The sequence below is a fragment of the Oncorhynchus masou genome, chromosome 27 (assembly GCF_036934945.1).
Source record: "Oncorhynchus masou masou isolate Uvic2021 chromosome 27, UVic_Omas_1.1, whole genome shotgun sequence".
Lineage (NCBI taxonomy): Eukaryota > Metazoa > Chordata > Actinopteri > Salmoniformes > Salmonidae > Oncorhynchus > Oncorhynchus masou.
In genome coordinates this window covers 2037529-2060041 of record NC_088238.1, presented here as the reverse complement: position 1 = coordinate 2060041, position 22513 = coordinate 2037529, and the positions used below count along the sequence as shown (strand labels likewise).

Below are 22513 nucleotides of genomic sequence, written 5' to 3'. Positions count from 1 at the left end.
AGTTAAAGGTTAATAACAGACTCACCGTCCAGGTCACCCAGGAAACACTAGACAGCTAGTTAAAGGTTAATAACAGACTCACCGTCTCCCAGGAAACACTAGACAGCTAGTTAAAGGTTAATAACAGACTCACCGTCACCCAGGAAACACTAGACAGCTAGTTAAAGGTTAATAACAGACTCACCGTCCAGGTCTCCCAGGAAACACTAGACAGCTAGTTAAAGGTTAATAACAGACTCACCGTCACCCAGGAAACACTAGACAGCTAGTTAAAGGTTAATAACAGACTCACCGTCACCCAGGAAACACCAGACAGCTAGTTAAAGGTTAATAACAGACTCACCATCACCCAGGAAACACTAGACAGCTAGTTAAAGGTTAATAACAGACTCACCGTCACCCAGGAAACACTAGACAGCTAGTTAAAGGTTAATAACAGACTCACCGTCACCCAGGAAACACTAGACAGCTAGTTAAAGGTTAATAACAGACTCACCGTCAGGAAACACTAGACAGGTTAAACACTAGACAGCTAGTTAAAGGTTAATAACAGACTCACCGTCCCAGGAAACACTAGACAGCTAGTTAAAGGTTAATATCAAACACTAGACAGCTAGTTAAAGGTTAATAACAGACTCACCGTCCAGGTCACCCAGGAAACACTAGACAGCTAGTTAAAGGTTAATAACAGACTCACCGTCACCCAGGAAACACTAGACAGCTAGTTAAAGGTTAATAACAGACTCACCGTCACCCAGGAAACACTAGACAGCTAGTTAAAGGTTAATAACAGACTCACCGTCACCCAGGAAACACTAGACAGCTAGTTAAAGGTTAATAACAGACTCACCGTCACCCACTAGGCTAAACACTAGACAGCTAGTTAAAGGTTAATAACAGACTCACCGTCACCCTGGAAACACTAGACAGCTAGTTAAAGGTTAATAACAGACTCACCGTCACCCAGGAAACACTAGACAGCTAGTTAAAGGTTAATAACAGACTCACGTCACCAAGGAAACACTAGACAGCTAGCTAAAGGTTAATAACAGACTCACCGTCACCCAGGAAACACTAGACAGCTAGTTAAAGGTTAATAACAGACTCACCGTCACCCAGGAAACACTAGACAGCTAGTTAAAGGTTAATAACAGACTCACCGTCACCCAGGAAACACTAGACAGCTAGTTAAAGGTTAATAACAGACTCACCGTCCAGGTCTCCCAGGAAACACTAGACAGCTAGTTAAAGGTTAATAACAGACTCACCGTCACCCAGGAAACACTAGACAGCTAGTTAAAGGTTAATAACAGACTCACCGTCACCCAGGAAACACTAGACAGCTAGTTAAAGGTTAATAACAGACTCACCGTCACCCAGGAAACACTAGACAGCTAGTTAAAGGTTAATAACAGACTCACCGTCCAGGTCACCCAGGAAACACTAGACAGCTAGTTAAAGGTTAATAACAGACTCACCGTCACCCAGGAAACACTAGACAGCTAGTTAAAGGTTAATAACAGACTCACCGTCCAGGTCACCCAGGAAACACTAGACAGCTAGTTAAAGGTTAATAACAGACTCACCGTCTCCCAGGAAACACTAGACAGCTAGTTAAAGGTTAATAACAGACTCACCGTCTCCCAGGAAACACTAGACAGCTAGTTAAAGGTTAATAACAGACTCACCGTCACCCAGGAAACACTAGACAGCTAGTTAAAGGTTAATAACAGACTCACCGTCACCCTGGAAACACTAGACAGCTAGTTAAAGGTTAATAACAGACTCACCGTCACCCAGGAAACACTAGACAGCTAGTTAAAGGTTAATAACAGACTCACCGTCACCCTGGAAACACTAGACAGCTAGTTAAAGGTTAATAACAGACTCACCGTCACCCAGGAAACACTAGACAGCTAGTTAAAGGTTAATAACAGACTCACGTCACCAAGGAAACACTAGACAGCTAGTTAAAGGTTAATAACAGACTCACCGTCACCCAGGAAACACTAGACAGCTAGTTAAAGGTTAATAACAGACTCACGTCACCAAGGAAACACTAGACAGCTAGTTAAAGGTTAATAACAGACTCACCGTCACCCAGGAAACACTAGACAGCTAGTTAAAGGTTAATAACAGACTCACCGTCACCCAGGAAACACTAGACAGCTAGTTAAAGGTTAATAACAGACTCACCGTCATCCAGGAAACACTAGACAGCTAGTTAAAGGTTAATAACAGACTCACCGTCACCCAGGAAACACTAGACAGCTAGTTAAAGGTTAATAACAGACTCACCGTCACCCAGGAAACACTAGACAGCTAGTTAAAGGTTAATAACAGACTCACCGTCACCCAGGAAACACTAGACAGCTAGTTAAAGGTTAATAACAGACTCACCGTCACCAAGGAAACACTAGACAGCTAGTTAAAGGTTAATAACAGACTCACCGTCACCCAGGAAATACTAGACAGCTAGTTAAAGGTTAATAACAGACTCACCATCACCCAGGAAACACTAGACAGCTAGTTAAAGGTTAATAACAGACTCACCGTCACCCAGGAAACACTAGACAGCTAGTTAAAGGTTAATAACAGACTCACCGTCCAGGTCACCCAGGAAACACTAGACAGCTAGTTAAAGGTTAATAACAGACTCACCATCCAGGTCTCCCAGGAAACACTAGACAGCTAGTTAAAGGTTAATAACAGACTCACCGTCCAGGAAACACTAGACAGCTAGTTAAAGGTTAATAACAGACTCACCGTCCAGGTCACCCAGGAAACACTAGACAGCTAGTTAAAGGTTAATATCAAACACTAGACAGCTAGTTAAAGGTTAATAACAGACTCACCGTCCAGGTCATCCAGGATAACTAACTTCTGGATAATGTGGTAGTGTTCTTTCGTCTCTTCCAGGACTTTCTGTGAAGAGGGAAGGAGACACTCAGCATCTTTCACAGGACTATGGACTACTAATCCCTAAAACCGCTACGATGTAGATAGATAGACTGGTGTGATGTAGACTGGTGTGATGTAGATAGATAGTAGACTGGTGCGATGTAGATAGATAGTAGACTGGTGCGATGTAGATAGATAGTAGACTGGTGTGATGTAGATAGATAGTAGACTGGTGTGATGTAGATAGCTAGTAGACTGGTGTGATGTAGATAGATAGTAGACTGGTGTGATGTAGATAGCTAGTAGACTGGTGTGATGTAGATAGATAGTAGACTGGTGTGATGTAGATAGCTAGTAGACTGGTGTGATGTAGATAGCTAGTAGACTGGTGTGATGTAGATAGATAGTAGACTGGTGTGATGTAGATAGATAGTAGACTGGTGTGATGTAGATAGATAGTAGACTGGTGTGATGTAGATAGATAGTAGACTGGTGTGATGTAGATAGATAGTAGACTGGTGTGATGTAGATAGATAGTAGACTGGTGCGATGTAGATAGATAGTAGACTGGTGCGATGTAGATAGATAGTAGACTGGTGTGATGTAGATAGCTAGTAGACTGGTACGATGTAGATAGCTAGTAGACTGGTGTGATGTAGATAGATAGTAGACTGGTGTGATGTAGATAGACAGTAGACTGGTACGATGTAGATAGATAGTAGACTGGTACGATGTAGATAGCTAGTAGACTGGTGTGATGTAGATAGATAGTGGACTGGTGTGATGTAGATAGATAGTAGACTGGTGTGATGTAGATAGATAGTAGACTGGTGTGATGTAGATAGATAGTAGACTGGTACGATGTAGATAGATAGTAGACTGGTACGATGTAGATAGATAGTAGACTGGTACGATGTAGATAGCTAGTAGACTGGTGTGATGTAGATAGATAGTGGACTGGTGTGATGTAGATAGCTAGTAGACTGGTGTGATGTAGATAGATAGTAGACTGGTGTGATGTAGATAGCTAGTAGACTGGTGTGATGTAGATAGATAGTAGACTGGTGTGATGTAGATAGCTAGTAGACTGGTGTGATGTAGATAGCTAGTAGACTGGTGTGATGTAGATAGCTAGTAGACTGGTGTGATGTAGATAGCTAGTAGACTGGTGTGATGTAGATAGCTAGTAGACTGGTGTGATGTAGACTGGTGTGATGTAGATAGCTAGTAGACTGGTGTGATGTAGACTGGTGTGATGTAGATAGCTAGTAGACTGGTGTGATGTAGATAGCTAGTAGACTGGTGTGATGTAGACTGGTGTGATGTAGATAGCTAGTAGACTGGTGTGATGTAGATAGATAGTAGACTGGTGCGATGTAGATAGCTAGTAGACTGGTGTGATGTAGATAGCTAGTAGACTGGTGTGATGTAGATAGCTAGTAGACTGGTGATGTAGATAGCTAGTAGACTGGTGTGATGTAGACTGGTGTGATGTAGATAGATAGTAGACTGGTGCGATGTAGATAGCTAGTAGACTGGTGTGATGTAGATAGCTAGTAGACTGGTGTGATGTAGATAGCTAGTAGACTGGTGTGATGTAGACTGGTGTGATGTAGATAGCTAGTAGACTGGTGTGATGTAGACTGGTGTGATGTAGATAGCTAGTAGACTGGTGCGATGTAGATAGATAGTAGACTGGTGTGATGTAGATAGCTAGTAGACTGGTGTGATGTAGATAGCTAGTAGACTGGTGTGATGTAGATAGCTAGTAGACTGGTGTGATGTAGATAGCTAGTAGACTGGTGTGATGTAGATAGCTAGTAGACTGGTGTGATGTAGATAGCTAGTAGACTGGTGTGATGTAGATAGCTAGTAGACTGGTGTGATGTAGATAGCTAGTAGACTGGTGATGTAGATAGCTAGTAGACTGGTGTGATGTAGACTGGTGTGATGTAGATAGATAGTAGACTGGTGCGATGTAGATAGCTAGTAGACTGGTGTGATGTAGATAGCTAGTAGACTGGTGTGATGTAGATAGCTAGTAGACTGGTGTGATGTAGACTGGTGTGATGTAGATAGCTAGTAGACTGGTGTGATGTAGACTGGTGTGATGTAGATAGCTAGTAGACTGGTGTGATGTAGATAGATAGTAGACTGGTGCGATGTAGATAGCTAGTAGACTGGTGTGATGTAGATAGCTAGTAGACTGGTGTGATGTAGATAGCTAGTAGACTGGTGATGTAGATAGCTAGTAGACTGGTGTGATGTAGACTGGTGTGATGTAGATAGATAGTAGACTGGTGCGATGTAGATAGCTAGTAGACTGGTGTGATGTAGATAGCTAGTAGACTGGTGTGATGTAGATAGCTAGTAGACTGGTGTGATGTAGACTGGTGTGATGTAGATAGCTAGTAGACTGGTGTGATGTAGACTGGTGTGATGTAGATAGCTAGTAGACTGGTGCGATGTAGATAGATAGTAGACTGGTGCGATGTAGATAGCTAGTAGACTGGTGTGATGTAGATAGCTAGTCGACTGGTGTGATGTAGATAGCTAGTAGACTGGTGTGATGTAGATAGATAGTAGACTGGTACGATGTAGATAGCTAGTAGACTGGTACGATGTAGATAGCTAGTAGACTGGTGTGATGTAGATAGATAGTAGACTGGTGTGATGTAGATAGCTAGTAGACTGGTATGATGTAGATAGATAGTAGACTGGTGCGATGTAGATCGATAGTAGACTGGTGTGATGTAGACTGGTGTGATGTAGATAGCTAGTAGACTGGTGTGATGTAGATAGATAGTAGACTGGTGTGATGTAGATAGATAGTAGACTGGTGTGATGTAGATAGATAGTAGACTGGTGTGATGTAGATAGATAGTAGACTGGTGTGATGTAGATAGATAGTAGACTGGTGTGATGTAGATAGATAGTAGACTGGTGTGATGTAGATAGATAGTAGACTGGTACGATGTAGATAGATAGTAGACTGGTGCGATGTAGATAGCTAGTAGACTGGTGCGATGTAGATAGCTAGTAGACTGGTGCGATGTAGATAGATAGTAGACTGGTGCGATGTAGATAGCTAGTAGACTGGTGCGATGTAGATAGCTAGTAGACTGGTGTGATGTAGATAGCTAGTAGACTGGTACGATGTAGATAGCTAGTAGACTTGCGTGATGTAGATAGCTAGTAGACTGGTGTGATGTAGATAGCTAGTAGACTGGTGTGATGTAGATAGCTAGTAGACTGGTGTGATGTAGATAGCTAGTAGACTGGTGTGATGTAGACTGGTGTGATGTAGATAGCTAGTAGACTGGTACGATGTAGATTGCTAGTAGACTGGTGTGATGTAGATAGCTAGTAGACTGGTGTGATGTAGATAGCTAGTAGACCGGTGCGATATTGATAGCTAGTAGACTGGTGTGATGCAGACACACAGCCAGTTTGACAGAGCAGAAAAACAGATGCTTGACCTTTGACTCTGTTGCCAGCAGCTCCTCAAACACCTTCTCTAGTGTCCAGCTGGAGAGGAAAGGGGGACAGTACAATTTACATTTAGAAATAGAAAGGTTAGATTCCTGATCCCCAGCCCTCCACTAGAGGCTGTATTCTCTAGGCAGGGCAACCCACTAAAGGGTATGGTCCCTGGGTAAGGCTGCCTACTACAGGCTGGGGATCTTACTTGGCCTCCAGGTAGTATCTACTAGAGGCTGTATTCTCTAGGCAGGGCAACCCACTAAAGGGTATGGTCCCTGGGTAGAGGCTGCCTACTACAGGCTGGGGATCTTACTTGGCCTCCAGGTAGTATCTACTAGAGGCTGTATTCTCTAGGCAGGGCAACCCACTAAAGGGTATGGTCCCTGGGTAAGGCTGCCTACTACAGGCTGGGGATCTTACTTGGCCTCCAGGTAGTATCCACTAGCGGCTGTATTCTCTAGGCAGGGCAACCCACTAAAGGGTATGGTCCCTGGGTAAGGCTGCCTACTACAGGCTGGGGATCTTACTTGGCCTCCAGGTAGTATCCACTAGAGGCTGTATTCTCTAGGCAGGGCAACCCACTAAAGGGTATGGTCCCTGGGTAAGGCTGCCTACTACAGGCTGGGGATCTTACTTGGCCTCCAGGTAGTATCTACTAGAGGCTGTATTCTCTAGGCAGGGCAACCCACTAAAGGGTATGGTCCCTGGGTAAGGCTGCCTACTACAGGCTGGGGATCTTACTTGGCCTCCAGGTAGTATCCACTAGAGGCTGTATTCTCTAGGCAGGGCAACCCACTAAAGGGTATGGTCCCTGGGTAAGGCTGCCTACTACAGGCTGGGGATCTTACTTGGCCTCCAGGTAGTATCTACTAGAGGCTGTATTCTCTAGGCAGGGCAACCCACTAAAGGGTATGGTCCCTGGGTAAGGCTGCCTACTACAGGCTGGGGATCTTACTTGGCCTCCAGGTAGTATCCACTAGAGGCTGTATTCTCTAGGCAGGGCAACCCACTAAAGGGTATGGTCCCTGGGTAAGGCTGCCTACTACAGGCTGGGGATCTTACTTGGCCTCCAGGTAGTATCCACTAGAGGCTGTATTCTCTAGGCAGGGCAACCCACTAAAGGGTATGGTCCCTGGGTAAGGCTGCCTACTACAGGCTGGGGATCTTACTTGGCCTCCAGGTAGTATCCACTAGAGGCTGTATTCTCTAGGCAGTGCAACCCACTAAAGGGTATGGTCCCTGGGTAAGGCTGCCTACTACAGGCTGGGGATCTTACTTGGCCTCCAGGTAGTATCCACTAGAGGCTGTATTCTCTAGGCAGGGCAACCCACTAAAGGGTATGGTCCCTGGGTAAGGCTGCCTACTACAGGCTGGGGATCTTGGCCTCCAGGTAGTATCCACTAGAGGCTGTATTCTCTAGGCAGGGCAACCCACTAAAGGGTAAGGCTGCCTACTACAGGCTGGGGATCTTACTTGGCCTCCAGGTAGTATCCACTAGAGGCTGTATTCTCTAGGCAGGGCAACCCACTAAAGGGTATGGTCCCTGGGTAAGGCTGCCTACTACAGGCTGGGGATCTTACTTGGCCTCCAGGTAGTATCCACTAGAGGCTGTATTCTCTAGGCAGGGCAACCCACTAAAGGGTATGGTCCCTGGGTAAGGCTGCCTACTACAGGCTGGGGATCTTACTTGGCCTCCAGGTAGTATCCACTAGAGGCTGTATTCTCTAGGCAGGGCAACCCACTAAAGGGTATGGTCCCTGGGTAAGGCTGCCTACTACAGGCTGGGGATCTTACTTGGCCTCCAGGTAGTATCTACTAGAGGCTGTATTCTCTAGGCAGGGCAACCCACTAAAGGGTATGGTCCCTGGGTAAGGCTGCCTACTACAGGCTGGGGATCTTACTTGGCCTCCAGGTAGTATCCACTAGAGGCTGTATTCTCTAGGCAGGGCAACCCACTAAAGGGTATGGTCCCTGGGTAAGGCTGCCTACTACAGGCTGGGGATCTTACTTGGCCTCCAGGTAGTATCCACTAGAGGCTGTATTCTCTAGGCAGGGCAACCCACTAAAGGGTATGGTCCCTGGGTAAGGCTGCCTACTACAGGCTGGGGATCTTACTTGGCCTCCAGGTAGTATCTACTAGAGGCTGTATTCTCTAGGCAGGGCAACCCACTAAAGGGTATGGTCCCTGGGTAAGGCTGCCTACTACAGGCTGGGGATCTTACTTGGCCTCCAGGTAGTATCTACTAGAGGCTGTATTCTCTAGGCAGGGCAACCCACTAAAGGGTATGGTCCCTGGGTAGAGGCTGCCTACTACAGGCTGGGGATCTTACTTGGCCTCCAGGTAGTATCCACTAGAGGCTGTATTCTCTAGGCAGGGCAACCCACTAAAGGGTATGGTCCCTGGGTAAGGCTGCCTACTACAGGCTGGGGATCTTACTTGGCCTCCAGGTAGTATCTACTAGAGGCTGTATTCTCTAGGCAGGGCAACCCACTAAAGGGTATGGTCCCTGGGTAAGGCTGCCTACTGCAGGCTGGGGACCTTACTTGGCCTCCATGTATTCTCTACTAGAGGCTGGGGAGCTTACTTGGCCTCCAGGTATTCTCTACTAGAGGCTGGGGAGCTTACTTGGCCTCCAGGTATTCTCTACTAGAGGCTGGGGAGCTTACTTGGCCTCCAGGTCATCTCTACTAGAGATGGGGAGCTTACTTGGCCTCCAGGTATTCTCTACTAGAGGCTGGGGATCTTACTTGGCCTCCAGGTATTCTCTACTAGAGGCTGGGGATCTTACTTGGCCTCCAGGTATTCTCTACCAGAGGGGATCTTACTTGGCCTCCAGGTATTCTCGTGGCAGCTCCTCCAGCTCCTCGCTGCCCATCCCTGAGGACCGGACCTCCTGTTCCACAAGAGAGTCTACCAGAACCCTGAAGTAGGCCCACACACTGTCCTCCCACGACTCACACACTGGGAGCAGCTAGAGGGAGACAGAGAGACAGACAAATCACTCTAGTATAGTCCTGTCTACTACCAGTCTACTAAAGTCCTCTCTTATGTGAACATTGTTGTTAGATGTTTACTTTGACAACGACCCTCCAATCCTCCGCTTCCCCCTGACCCCCCCAATCCTCCTCCTCCCCCTGACCCCCCCAATCCTCCTCCTCCCCCTGACCCCCCAAACCTCTTCCTCCCCCAATCCTCTTCCCCCCCTGCCCCCCCAATCCTCTTCCTCCCCCTGACCCACCCCAATCCTCCCCCTGACCCACAGCAATCCTCCCCTGACCTACCCCCAATCCTCTTCCTCCCCCTGACCTACCCCCAATCCTCTTCCTCCCCCTGACCTACCCCCAATCCTCTTCCTCCCCCTGACCTACCCCCAATCCTCTTCCTCCCCCTGACCCCCCCAAAATCCTCTTCCTCCCCTGACCCCCCCCAATCCTCTTCCTCCCCCTGAGCCCCCCAATCCTCTTCCTCCCCCTGAGCCCCCCCAATCCTCTTCCTCCCCCTGAGCCCCCCAATCCTCTTCCTCCCCCTCCCCCCAATCCCCCCCCAATCCTCTTCCCCCCAATCCTCTTCCTCCCCCTGACCCCCCAATCCTCTTCCTCCCCCCTGACCCCCCCAATCCTCTTCCTCCCCCTGACCCCCCCCAATCCTCTTCCTCCCCCTGACCCCCCAATCCTCTTCCTCCCCCTGACCCCCCCCAATCCTCTTCCTCCCCCTAACCCCCCTCCAATCCTCTTCCTCCCCCTAACCCCCCTCCAATCCTCTTCCTCCCCCTGACCCCCCCTCCAATCCTCTTCCTCCCCCTGACCCCCCCCTCCAATCCTCTTCCTCCCCCTGACCCCCCTCCAATCCTCTTCCTCCCCCTGACCTCCCCCTCCAATCCTCTTCCTCCCCTGCCAACCCTCTTCCTCCCCCTGACCTCCCCCCCAATCCTCTTCCTCCACCTGACCCCCTACATCCTCCTCCACCTAACACATACAAGTGCTACAGAGAGGCAGACAGAGTCTTAGGGAGACAACACCCAACACACCCGTTTGAGAAGAGAAGAGAAAGAGAGAGAGTCTTAGGGAGACAACACCCAACATACCCGTTTGAGAAGAGAAAGAGTCTTAGGGAGACAACACCCAACATACCCGTTTGAGGTTCCCACTCAGAACAGCGTAGATGGCTCTCTCATATCTGCTGAAGTGTTCATTATCAGCCATCCTCCAGCAGCAGACCTTCCACACACAGCGCTGAGGGTTCCCCTCCACCGGTAGCAGCTCTGCCCCGCCTGGACACACCTCAGTTCCATTACAGACCGTTCATAGGGACGTGTGGGTTGTTACGGTGACCCAATTACCGCTACACCGGCGGTCACGAGTCATGACCGCAGTCAAATTCTAACGTGACCGTTTGGTCACGGTAACTAAACTTCTCTAAGCTCTGATGATGCCGGTCACGAGTAGCCTCCCAAACCTGCCGGTCACGAGTAGCCTCCCAAACCTGCCGGTCACGAGTAGCCTCCCAAACCTGCCGGTCACGAGTAGCCTCCCAAACCTGCCGGTCACGAGTAGCCTCCCAAACCTGCCGGTCACGAGTAGCCTCCCAAACCTGCCGGTCACGAGTAGCCTCCCAAACCTGCCGGTCACGAGTAGCCTCCCAAACCTGCCGGTCACGTGTAGCCTCCCAAACCTGCCGGTCACGTGTAGCCTCCCAAACCTGCCGGTCACGTGTAGCCTCCCAAACCTGCCGGTCACTCGTAGCCCCCCAAACCTGCCGGTCACTCGTAGCCCCCCAAACCTGCCGGTCACTCGTAGCCCACCAAACCTGCCGGTCACTCGTAGCCCACCAAACCTGCCGGTCACTCGTAGCCCACCAAACCTGCCGGTCACTCGTAGCCCACCAAACCTGCCGGTCACTCGTAGCCCACCAAACCTGCCGGTCATTAGTAGCCTCCCAAACCTGCCGATCATTAGTAGCCTCCCAAACCTGCCGGTCACGAGTAGCCTCCCAAACCTGCCGGTCACGCCCTCCCAAACCTGCCGGTCACGAGTAGCCTACCAAACCTGCCGGTCACGAGTAGCCTACCAAACCTGCCGGTCACGAGTAGCCTACCAAACCTGCCGGTCACGAGTAGCCTCCCAAACCTGCCGGTCATTAGTAGCCTACCAAACCTGCCGGTCATTAGTAGCCTACCAAACCTGCCGGTCACTAGTAGCCTACCAAACCTGCCGGTCACGAGTAGCCTCCCAAACCTGCCGGTCACGAGTAGCCTCCCAAACCCGCCGGTCACGAGTAGCCTCCCAAACCCGCCGGTCACGAGTAGCCTACCAAACCCGCCGGTCACGAGTAGCCTACCAAACCTGCTGACTGCCTGGTACTCAGCACTCTGTTGCTAAGATTTATTTGACCTTTTAAAATGTTGACGTTCCAAAGGTCTGAATCAGTGTGTTGTAGGCTGTGTGTGGAAGCCAGGAGATGCTAAACGTGTTTATGTTCATTAAAAAGGTCAATTACCGTGAGACAGACAGTTATTTACATGACATTCACCGGCTGACCAAAAGGTCACGACCGCCACTTGGTGTTATACATCTGTCGGTGAGAGTGTACGATGGAGAACTGACCTCCGTCGATGTTGGGGTCGTGGTACAGCTTCCATCCCTCCAGAGTAGCAGCTCTCCATGCCTGGCCACAGCGCTTACACAGCCTCTGGGCCTACACACAACCACACGTCACTGTGACTAGAAACCAGTTCAGCGTAACCCTCCCATCCACCAGGTGGCGCTGTACTGAGATCGGTCTCAAAACGCCACCCTATTACCTATACACTGCACTACTTTTGTGACCAGAGAACTATGAGCCCTGGTCAATAACAGAGCACAGGGAACAAATGGTGCCATTTGAGAGTGTCTCCTGTTCCTCACCTCGTCAGTCATGCCCGCTCTGAGGAGGGTCCAGAGGTACTTCAGCAGTCTGGCATCATCCTCTCTGTCCAGGTCTGCCAGGGGACGTGTCTGTCTGATGGGGGCGTCAGGGTCCTACAGACACACCCAGTTAAAACTATGTATTCCCTATCATGGCCTCAGAGCATGTGTATGTAGGGGAGAGAGAGGAGAGAGAGAGAAGAGAGAGAGCTAGATTGTGAAGATTAGGCCTAAAAGCCCCTTGTACCAGCTCGGTAACCAGGGGAAACAGTGAAGCCTGTGAAGAGCAGGCCTAAAAGCCCCTTGTACCAGCTCGGTAACCAGGGGAACAGTGAAGCCTGTGAAGAACAGGCCTAAAAGCCCCTTGTACCAGCTCGGTAACCAGGGGAAACAGTGAAGCCTGTGACGAGCAGGCCTAAAAGTCCCTCTTACCAGCTCGGTAACCAGGGGAACAGTGAAGCCTGTGAAGAGCAGGACTAAAAGCCCCTCTTACCAGCTCGGTAACCAGGGAAACAGTGAAGCCTGTGAAGAGCAGGACTAAAAGCCCCTCTTACCAGCTCGGTAACCAGGGGAACAGTGAAGCCTGTGAAGAGCAGGCCTAAAAGCCCCTCTTACCAGCTCGGTAACCAGGGGAACAGTGAAGCCTGTGAAGAGCAGGCCTAAAAGCCCCTCTTACCAGCTCGGTAACCAGGGGAACAGTGAAGCCTGTGAAGAGCAGGCCTAAAAGCCCCTCTTACCAGCTCGGTAACCAGGGGAACAGTGAAGCCTGTGACGAGTAGGCCTAAAAGTCCCTCTTACCAGCTCGGTAACCAGGGGAACAGTGAAGCCTGTGACGAGCAGGACTAAAAGCCCCTCTTACCAGCTCGGTAACCAGGGGAACAGTGAAGCCTGTGAAGAGCAGGCCTAAAAGCCCCTCTTACCAGCTCGGTAACCAGGGGAAACAGTGAAGCCTGTGACGAGCAGGACTAAAAGCCCCTCTTACCAGCTCAGTAACCAGGGGAACAGTGAAGCCTGTGATGAGTAGGCCTAAAAGCCCCTCTTACCAGCTCAGTAACCAGGGGAACAGTGAAGCCTGTGACGAGCAGGCCTAAAAGCCCCTCTTACCAGCTCGGTAACCAGGGGAACAGTGAAGCCTGTGAAGAGCAGGACTAAAAGTCCCTCTTACCAGCTCGGTAACCAGGGGAACAGTGAAGCCTGTGAAGAGCAGGACTAAAAGCCCCTCTTACCAGCTCGGTAACCAGGGGAACAGTGAAGCCTGTGAAGCGCAGGCCTAAAAGCCCCTCTTACCAGCTCGGTAACCAGGGGAACAGTGAAGCCTGTGAAGAGCAGGCCTAAAAGCCCCTCTTACCAGCTCGGTAACCAGGGGAACAGTGAAGCCTGTGAAGAGCAGGACTAAAAGCCCCTCTTACCAGCTCGGTAACCAGGGGAACAGTGAAGCCTGTGAAGAGCAGGACTAAAAGCCCCTCTTACCAGCTCGGTAACCAGGGGAACAGTGAAGCCTGTGATGAGCAGGACTAAAAGCCCCTCTTACCAGCTCGGTAACCAGGGGAACAGTGAAGCCTGTGATGAGCAGGCCTAAAAGCCCCTCTTACCAGCTCGGTAACCAGGGGAACAGTGAAGTCTGTGAAGAGCAGGACTAAAAGCCCCTCTTACCAGCTCGGTAACCAGGGGAACAGTGAAGCCTGTGACAAGCAGGCCTAAAAGCCCCTCTTACCAGCTCGGTAACCAGGGGAACAGTGAAGCCTGTGACGAGCAGGCCTAAAAGCCCCTCTTACCAGCTCGGTAACCAGGGGAACAGTGAAGCCTGTGAAGAGCAGGACTAAAAGCCCCTCTTACCAGCTCGGTAACCAGGGGAACAGTGAAGCCTGTGAAGAGCAGGCCTAAAAGCCCCTCTTACCAGCTCGGTAACCAGGGGAACAGTGAAGCCTGTGAAGAGCAGGACTAAAAGCCCCTCTTACCAGCTCGGTAACCAGGGGAACAGTGAAGCCTGTGAAGAGCAGGACTAAAAGCCCCTCTTACCAGCTCGGTAACCAGGGGAACAGTGAAGCCTGTGAAGAGCAGGCCTAAAAGCCCCTCTTACCAGCTCTGTAACCAGGGGAACAGTGAAGCCTGTGAAGAGCAGGACTAAAAGCCCCTCTTACCAGCTCGGTAACCAGGGGAACAGTGAAGCCTGTGAAGAGCAGGCCTAAAAGCCCCTCTTACCAGCTCGGTAACCAGGGGAACAGTGAAGCCTGTGAAGAGCAGGACTAAAAGCCCCTCTTACCAGCTCGGTAACCAGGGGAACAGTGAAGCCTGTGAAGAGCAGGACTAAAAGCCCCTCTTACCAGCTCGGTAACCAGGGGAACAGTGAAGCCTGTGACGAGCAGGACTAAAAGCCCCTCTTACCAGCTCGGTAACCAGGGGAAACAGTGAAGCCTGTGAAGAGCAGGCCTAAAAGCCCCTTGTACCAGCTCGGTAACCAGGGAAACAGTGAAGCCTGTGACGAGCAGGCCTAAAAGCCCCTCTTACCAGCTCGGTAACCAGGGGAACAGTGAAGCCTGTGACGAGCAGGACTAAAAGCCCCTCTTACCAGCTCGGTAACCAGGGGAACAGTGAAGCCTGTGACAAGCAGGACAGTGAAGCCTGTGACGAAGGCCCCTCTTACCAGCTCGGTAACCAGGGGAACAGTGAAGCCTGTGAATAGCAGGACTAAAAGCCCCTCTTACCAGCTCGGTAACCAGGGGAACAGTGAAGCCTGTGAAGAGCAGGACTAAAAGCCCCTCTTACCAGCTCGGTAACCAGGGGAACAGTGAAGCCTGTGAAGAGCAGGCCTAAAAGCCCCTCTTACCAGCTCGGTAACCAGGGGAACAGTGAAGCCTGTGACGAGCAGGCCTAAAAGCCCCTCTTACCAGCTCGGTAACCAGGGGAACAGTGAAGCCTGTGAAGAACAGGCCTAAAAGTCCCTCTTACCAGCTCGGTAACCAGGGGAACAGTGAAGCCTGTGAAGAGCAGGCCTAAAAGCCCCTCTTACCAGCTCGGTAACCAGGGGAACAGTGAAGCCTGTGAAGAGCAGGCCTAAAAGCCCCTCTTACCAGCTCGGTAACCAGGGGAACAGTGAAGCCTGTGACGAGCAGGACTAAAAGCCCCTCTTACCAGCTCGGTAACCAGGGGAACAGTGAAGCCTGTGATGAGTAGGCCTAAAAGTCCCTCTTACCAGCTCGGTAACCAGGGGAACAGTGAAGCCTGTGAAGAGCAGGACTAAAAGTCCCTCTTACCAGCTCGGTAACCAGGGGAACAGTGAAGCCTGTGAAGAGCAGGCCTAAAAGCCCCTCTTACCAGCTCGGTAACCAGGGGAACAGTGAAGCCTGTGATGATTAGGCCTAAAAGCCCCTCTTACCAGCTCGGTAACCAGGGGAACAGTGAAGCCTGTGATGAGCAGGACTAAAAGCCCCTCTTACCAGCTCGGTAACCAGGGGAACAGTGAAGCCTGTGCTGGAGGTGTTTCTTCTCAGTTTCAGAGCATGAAGGGTATTCTCCCTGAAAGTTAAACAGAATATTAGCCGAGGCACATGGTCTTCCTAACGACATAAAAGTGCTCGTCTCTCTCCAATGACTCCAGCTACTCACCAGTAGACAGACTTGGCGTAGTATTCAATGTTGTCGGAGAAGTCTCCGATTTCATCTTTGGCGATACTCTCTAACCAATCCACAACCAACTAAGGAGAGAGGAGGCGAAACGATTATTTAAACACTTTACAATGTCTCTATTACAACCATCCATCAGACCAAACAGGACTGTACCACTTTGGACAGATAATAGGGGAGGTGGTGTATATATACACTACCAGTCAAAAGTTTTAGAACACCTACTCATTCCAGGCCTTTTATTTTTACTATTTTCTACATTGTAGAATAATAGTGAAGACATCAAAACTATGAAATAACACACATGGAATCATGTAATAACCAAAAAAAAGCATTTTAAACAAATTCAGATTCTTCAAAGTAGCCACCCTTTGCCTTGATGACTGCTTTGCACACTCTTGGCATTCTCTCAACCAGCTTCACGAGGTAGTCACCTGGAATGCATTTCAATTAACAGGTGTGCCTTCTTAAAAGTTGATTTGTGGAATTTCTTTCCTTCTTAATGCGTTTGAGCCACTCAGTTGTGTTGTGACAGGGTAGGGGTGGTATACAGAAGATAGCCCTATTTGGTAAGAGACCAAGTTCATATTATTGCAAAAACAGCTTAAATAAGCAAAGAAAAACAACAGTCCGTTACTTTTAACACATGAAGGTCAGTCAATGCGGAAAATGTCAAGAACTTGGAACGTTTCTTCAAGCGCAGTCACAAAAACCACCAAGCGGTATGATGAAACTGGCTCTCAGGAGGACAGCCACAGCAAAGGACGACCCAGAGTTACCTCTGATGTTATGTAATACACGTATCACTAGCCACTTTAAACAATGCTACCTAATATAATGTTTACATACCCTACATTATTCATCTCATACGTATATACTGTACTCTATATCATCTACAGCATCCTTATGTAATACATGTATCACTAGCCACTTTAAACAATGCTACCTAATATAATGTTTACATACCCTACATTATTCATCTCATACGTATATACTGTACTCTATATCATCTACTGCATCCTTATGTAATACATGTATCACTAGCCACTTTAAACAATGCTACCTAATATAATGTTTACATACCCTACATTATTCATCTCATACGTATATACTGTACTCTATATCATCTACTGCATCCTTATGTAATACATGTATCACTAGCCACTTTAACTATGCCACTTTGTTTACATACTCATCGCATATGTATATACTGTACTCGATACCATCTACTGTATCTTGCCTATGCTGCTCTGCACCATCACTCATTCATATATCTTTATGTACATCTTCTTTATCCCCTTGCACTTGTGTATATAAGACAGTAGATTAGGTATTGTTAGTTAGATTACTTGTTGGTTATTACTGCATTGTCGGAACTAGAAGCACAAGCATTTCGCTACACTCGCATTAACATCTGCTAACCATGTGTATGTGACAAATAAAATTTGATTTGATTTGCTGAGGATAAGTTAGAGTTACCTGCCTCAAATTGCAGCCCAAATAAATGCTTCACAGAGTTCAAGTAACAGACACATCTCAACATCAACTGTTCAGAGGAGACTGTGTGAATCACGCCTTTATGGTCGAATTGCTGCAGAGAAACCACTACTAAAGGACACCAATAAGAAGAACAGACTTGCTTGAGCCATGTGTGTGGTTCCCACCGTGAAGCATGGAGGAGGAGGTGTGATGGTGCTTTGCTGGTGACACTGTCTGTGATTTATTTAAAATTAAAAGGCACACTTAACCAGCAAGGCTAGCCCAGCATGCTGCAGAGATACTCCATCCCATCTGGTTTGCACTTAGTGGGGCTATCATTTGTTTTTCATCAGGACAATGACCCAACACACCTCCAGGCTGTGTAAGGGCTATTTGACCAAGATGGAAAGTGATGGAATGCTGCATCAGATGACCTTGCCTCCACAATCACCCAAACGCAACCGAACAAGTGCTCAGCATGTGTGGGAACTCCTTCAAGACTGTTGGAAAAAGCATTCCAGGTGATGCTGGTTGAGAGAATGCCAAAATTGTGCAAAGCTGTCATCAAGGGAAAGGGTGGCAACTTTGAAGAATCTAAAATACATTTTGATTTGTTTAACACTTTTTTGGTTACGACCTGATTCCATATGTGTTATTTCATAGTTTTGATGTCTTCACTATTATTCTACAATGTAGAACATGTCGACTGGTACTGTATGTGTGTATGTGTGTGAGAGTCTAACCTGGCTCTGGCGTACTACAGCATCTCTCTGGAAAAGTTGTTCCATCACCACCTTCTCACTAACACCGGGAGCCTGAGGAGAGATGGTCACACACACAGGAGAGAGGACAGTCACTCCATTTCCTTCTCTCTCTCTCCATCACACAGGAGAGAGGACAGTCACTCCACCTCTCCCTCTCCCTCTCCCTCTCTCTCCAAGAAACACCTGTAGTTCCCTAACAACATCATAGTTGTAGAGGAGTACTCACAGCCACATCCATCATGATGTCATCCTCCAGCTCTGACTGGATCCTGTCTCTGAGGGGGAGGGACACAGTGATGTAACAAAGTCAAACCACGCGTCTCCATAGCAACACCATTCCTCTATGTAGTGATGAGGAAAATGAATGCAAAAATAAATAGGTACATGTAGATAGGGATATTGTTTTGGATGACATAGCGTATCGAAAATTTAGTTATACATTTCTTTTTGCGCTAGTTGGCTGTACCTAAACTTTTCCTTCACAGCTTGTTCTCTATCTTTTTAAATAGGGAGCCAATTGGTTCAGCATTAAAACATGGCTCTCTCTCGTCCCTCTGCAGCAGACATATGGTGAGCATATGTTTGGAACATCGAATCTCAATAAAATCACTATACATTTGGTATCGGCATGTAAGTATTGTGATGATATTGTTTTGTGAGTTCCCTGGTAATTCACAGAACAAATATATATATAGAGAGAGAGATAGAGAGCGATAGAGAATGGAAGGAACAGACAGACAGACACTAACCTGTATAGAGAAGAGGTCAAAATAGAGACAGACGGACCGTGAGACCGACAGCCAGCCAGCCAGCCAGTTAGCCAGCCAGTCAGCCAGCCAGTCAGCCAGCCAGTCAGCCAGCCAGTCAGCCACTAACCTGTATAGAGAAGTGATGAGGCGCCAGGTGACCATCTCCTGCTGTAAAAGCCATCTCATACCAGCAGTCTTAGAGGACTTCTGTTGCCCTGGAGCTGCCCTCGATACCAGCCTCTGGAGCAGGCCCACCTGGTACACAATACACCATTATCACTGTTCGTAAGGCCCACCTGGTACACAATACACCATTATCACTGTTCGTAAGGCCCACCTGGTACACAATACACCATTATCACTGTGTTTGTAAGGCCCACCTGGTACACAATACACCATTATCACTGTGTTCGTAAGGCCCACCTGGTACACAATACACCATTATCACTGTTCGTAAGGGCGGCATAGCCATACAATACACCATTATCACTGTGTTCATAAGGCCCACCTGGTACACAATACACCATTATCACTGTTCGTAAGGGCAGCATAGCTATACATACACCATTATCACTGTGTTCATAAGGGCAGCATAGCTATACAATACACCATTATCACTGTTCGTAAGGGCAGCATAGCTATACAATACACCATTATCACTGTGTTCGTAAGGGCAGCATAGCTATACAATACACCATTATCACTGTTCGTAAGGGCAGCATAGCTATACAATACACCATTATCACTGTGTTCGTAAGGGCAGCATAGCTATACAATACACCATTATCACTGTGTTCGTAAGGGCAGCATAGCTATACAATACACCATTATCACTGTTCGTAAGGGCAGCATAGCTATACAATACACCATTATCACTGTGTTCGTAAGGGCAGCATAGCTATACAATACACCATTATCACTGTGTTCGTAAGGGCAGCATAGCTATACAATACACCATTATCACTGTGTTCGTAAGGGCAGCATAGCTATACAATACACCATTATCACTGTTCATAAGGGCAGCATAGCTATACAATACACCATTATCACTGTGTTCATAAGGGCAGCATGGCAATACAATACACCATTATCACTGTTCGTAAGGGCAGCATAGCTATACAATACACCATTATCACTGTGTTCATAAGGGCAGCATAGCTATACAATACACCATTATCACTGTGTTCGTAAGGGCAGCATAGCTATACAATACACCATTATCACTGTTCGTAAGGGCAGCATAGCTATACAATACACCATTATCACTGTGTTCATAAGGGCAGCATAGCTATACAATACACCATTATCACTGTTCGTAAGGGCAGCATAGCTATACAATACACCATTATCACTGTGTTCATAAGGGCAGCATAACTATACAATACACCATTATCACTGTTCGTAAGGGCAGCATAGCTATACAATACACCATTATCACTGTTCGTAAGGGCAGCATAGCAATACAATACACCATTATCACTGTGTTCGTAAGGGCAGCATAGCTATACAATACACCATTATCACTGTGTTCATAAGGGCAGCATAGCTATACAATACACCATTATCACTGTGTTCATAAGGGCAGCATAGCTATACAATACACCATTATCACTGTGTTCATAAGGCTGCACACAGCTCTGCATATAAAACACACAATGACTCACACACACACATACCCTCGCACATACCCACGCTTGGGGAGCAAACCACCTGCTCTACAAACTTTTGCACACACACACACACACACACACACACACACACACACACACACACACACACACACACACACACGTGTTCTAAAAACCCACACGGGTTCTAAAACACACACACACACACACGTGTTCCAAAACACACACACACACACACACACACACACGTGTTCTAAAACACACACACACAGGTTCTAAAACACACACACGGATTCTGAAACACACACACACACACACGTGTTCTAAAACACACACACACAGGTTCTAAAACACACACATTAGAGGGAAGTTGGTTGAGGTACGTGAGAAAACGGTACCTTGTCTTGACAGATGGCTTCATACTCCCCCAGCAGGTCAAAGACAGCAGTGGAGGAGTGTCTGAGATAGGACTGGAGGAACTCTGGGAACAGACTGACTGACGCTGCAGGACACAGAGGGGGAGGGGTCAGAGGTCAGCAGTGGAGGAGTGTCTGAGATAGGACTGGAGGAACTCTGGGAACAGACTGACTGACGCTGCAGGACACAGAGGGGGAGGGGTCAGAGGTCAGCAGTGGAGGAGTGTCTGAGATAGGACTGGAGGAACTCTGGGAACAGACTGACTGACGCTGCAGGACACAGAGGGGGGGGGTCAGAGGTCAGCAGTGGAGGAGTGTCTGAGATAGGACTGGAGGAACTCTGGGAACAGACTGACTGACGCTGCAGGACACAGAGAGGGGGGGGGGTCAGAGGTCAGCAGTGGAGGAGTGTCTGAGATAGGACTGGAGGAACTCTGGGAACAGACTGACTGACGCTGCAGGACACAGAGGGGAGGGTCAGAGGTCAGCAGTGGAGGAGTGTCTGAGATAGGACTGGAGGAACTCTGGGAACAGACTGACTGACGCTGCAGGACACAGAGGGGGAGGGGGGGGGGGTCAGAGGTCAGCAGTGGAGGAGTGTCTGAGATAGGACTGGAGGAACTCTGGGAACAGACTGACTGACGCTGCAGGACACAGAGGGGGGTGGGGGTCAGAGGTCAGCAGTGGAGGAGTGTCTGAGATAGGACTGGAGGAACTCTGGGAACAGACTGACTGACGCTGCAGGACACAGAGGGGGAGGGGTCAGAGGTCAGCAGTGGAGGAGTGTCTGAGATAGGACTGGAGGAACTCTGGGAACAGACTGACTGACGCTGCAGGACACAGAGGGGAGGGGGGGTCAGAGGTCAGCAGTGGAGGAGTGTCTGAGATAGGACTGGAGGAACTCTGGGAACAGACTGACTGACGCTGCAGGACACAGGGGGGGGGGGGGGGGGGGGTCAGAGGTCAGCAGTGGAGGAGTGTCTGAGATAGGACTGGAGGAACTCTGGGAACAGACTGACTGACGCTGCAGGACACAGGGGGGTGTCTGAGATAGGACTGGAGGAACTCTGGGAACAGACTGACTGACGCTGCAGGACACAGAGGGGGGGGGGTCAGAGGTCAGCAGTGGAGGAGTGTCTGAGATAGGACTGGAGGAACTCTGGGAACAGACTGACTGACGCTGCAGGACACAGAGGGGGGTCAGAGGTCAGCAGTGGAGGAGTGTCTGAGATAGGACTGGAGGAACTCTGGGAACAGACTGACTGACGCTGCAGGACACAGAGGGGGGGGTCAGAGGTCAGCAGTGGAGGAGTGTCTGAGATAGGACTGGAGGAACTCTGGGAACAGACTGACTGACGCTGCAGGACACAGAGGGGGGGTCAGAGGTCAGCAGTGGAGGAGTGTCTGAGATAGGACTGGAGGAACTCTGGGAACAGACTGACTGACGCTGCAGGACACAGAGGGGAGGGTCAGAGGTCAGCAGTGGAGGAGTGTCTGAGATAGGACTGGAGGAACTCTGGGAACAGACTGACTGACGCTGCAGGACACAGAGGGGGAGGGGGGTC

The 22513-nt window shown here is 48.8% G+C and overlaps 1 protein-coding gene across 1 annotated transcript in view; it reads right to left on the bottom strand.

Annotated features, from left to right (window-relative positions):
* The window catches only part of LOC135515553 (nuclear pore complex protein Nup107-like), a 39624-nt gene that overhangs the window by 11007 nt on the left and 6104 nt on the right, over nucleotides 1-22513 (bottom strand). Inside the window, exons 6-17 of the mRNA XM_064939174.1 lie at nucleotides 20931-21034; nucleotides 19032-19159; nucleotides 18382-18430; nucleotides 18135-18206; nucleotides 15895-15983; nucleotides 15726-15804; nucleotides 12289-12402; nucleotides 11989-12079; nucleotides 10516-10655; nucleotides 9211-9356; nucleotides 6381-6429; nucleotides 2856-2925 (exon numbers count right to left, since the gene is read on the bottom strand). Coding sequence (XP_064795246.1) covers nucleotides 2856-2925; nucleotides 6381-6429; nucleotides 9211-9356; nucleotides 10516-10655; nucleotides 11989-12079; nucleotides 12289-12402; nucleotides 15726-15804; nucleotides 15895-15983; nucleotides 18135-18206; nucleotides 18382-18430; nucleotides 19032-19159; nucleotides 20931-21034 — 1131 coding nt within the window. The remainder of the gene's footprint in view (nucleotides 1-2855; nucleotides 2926-6380; nucleotides 6430-9210; nucleotides 9357-10515; nucleotides 10656-11988; nucleotides 12080-12288; nucleotides 12403-15725; nucleotides 15805-15894; nucleotides 15984-18134; nucleotides 18207-18381; nucleotides 18431-19031; nucleotides 19160-20930; nucleotides 21035-22513) is intronic.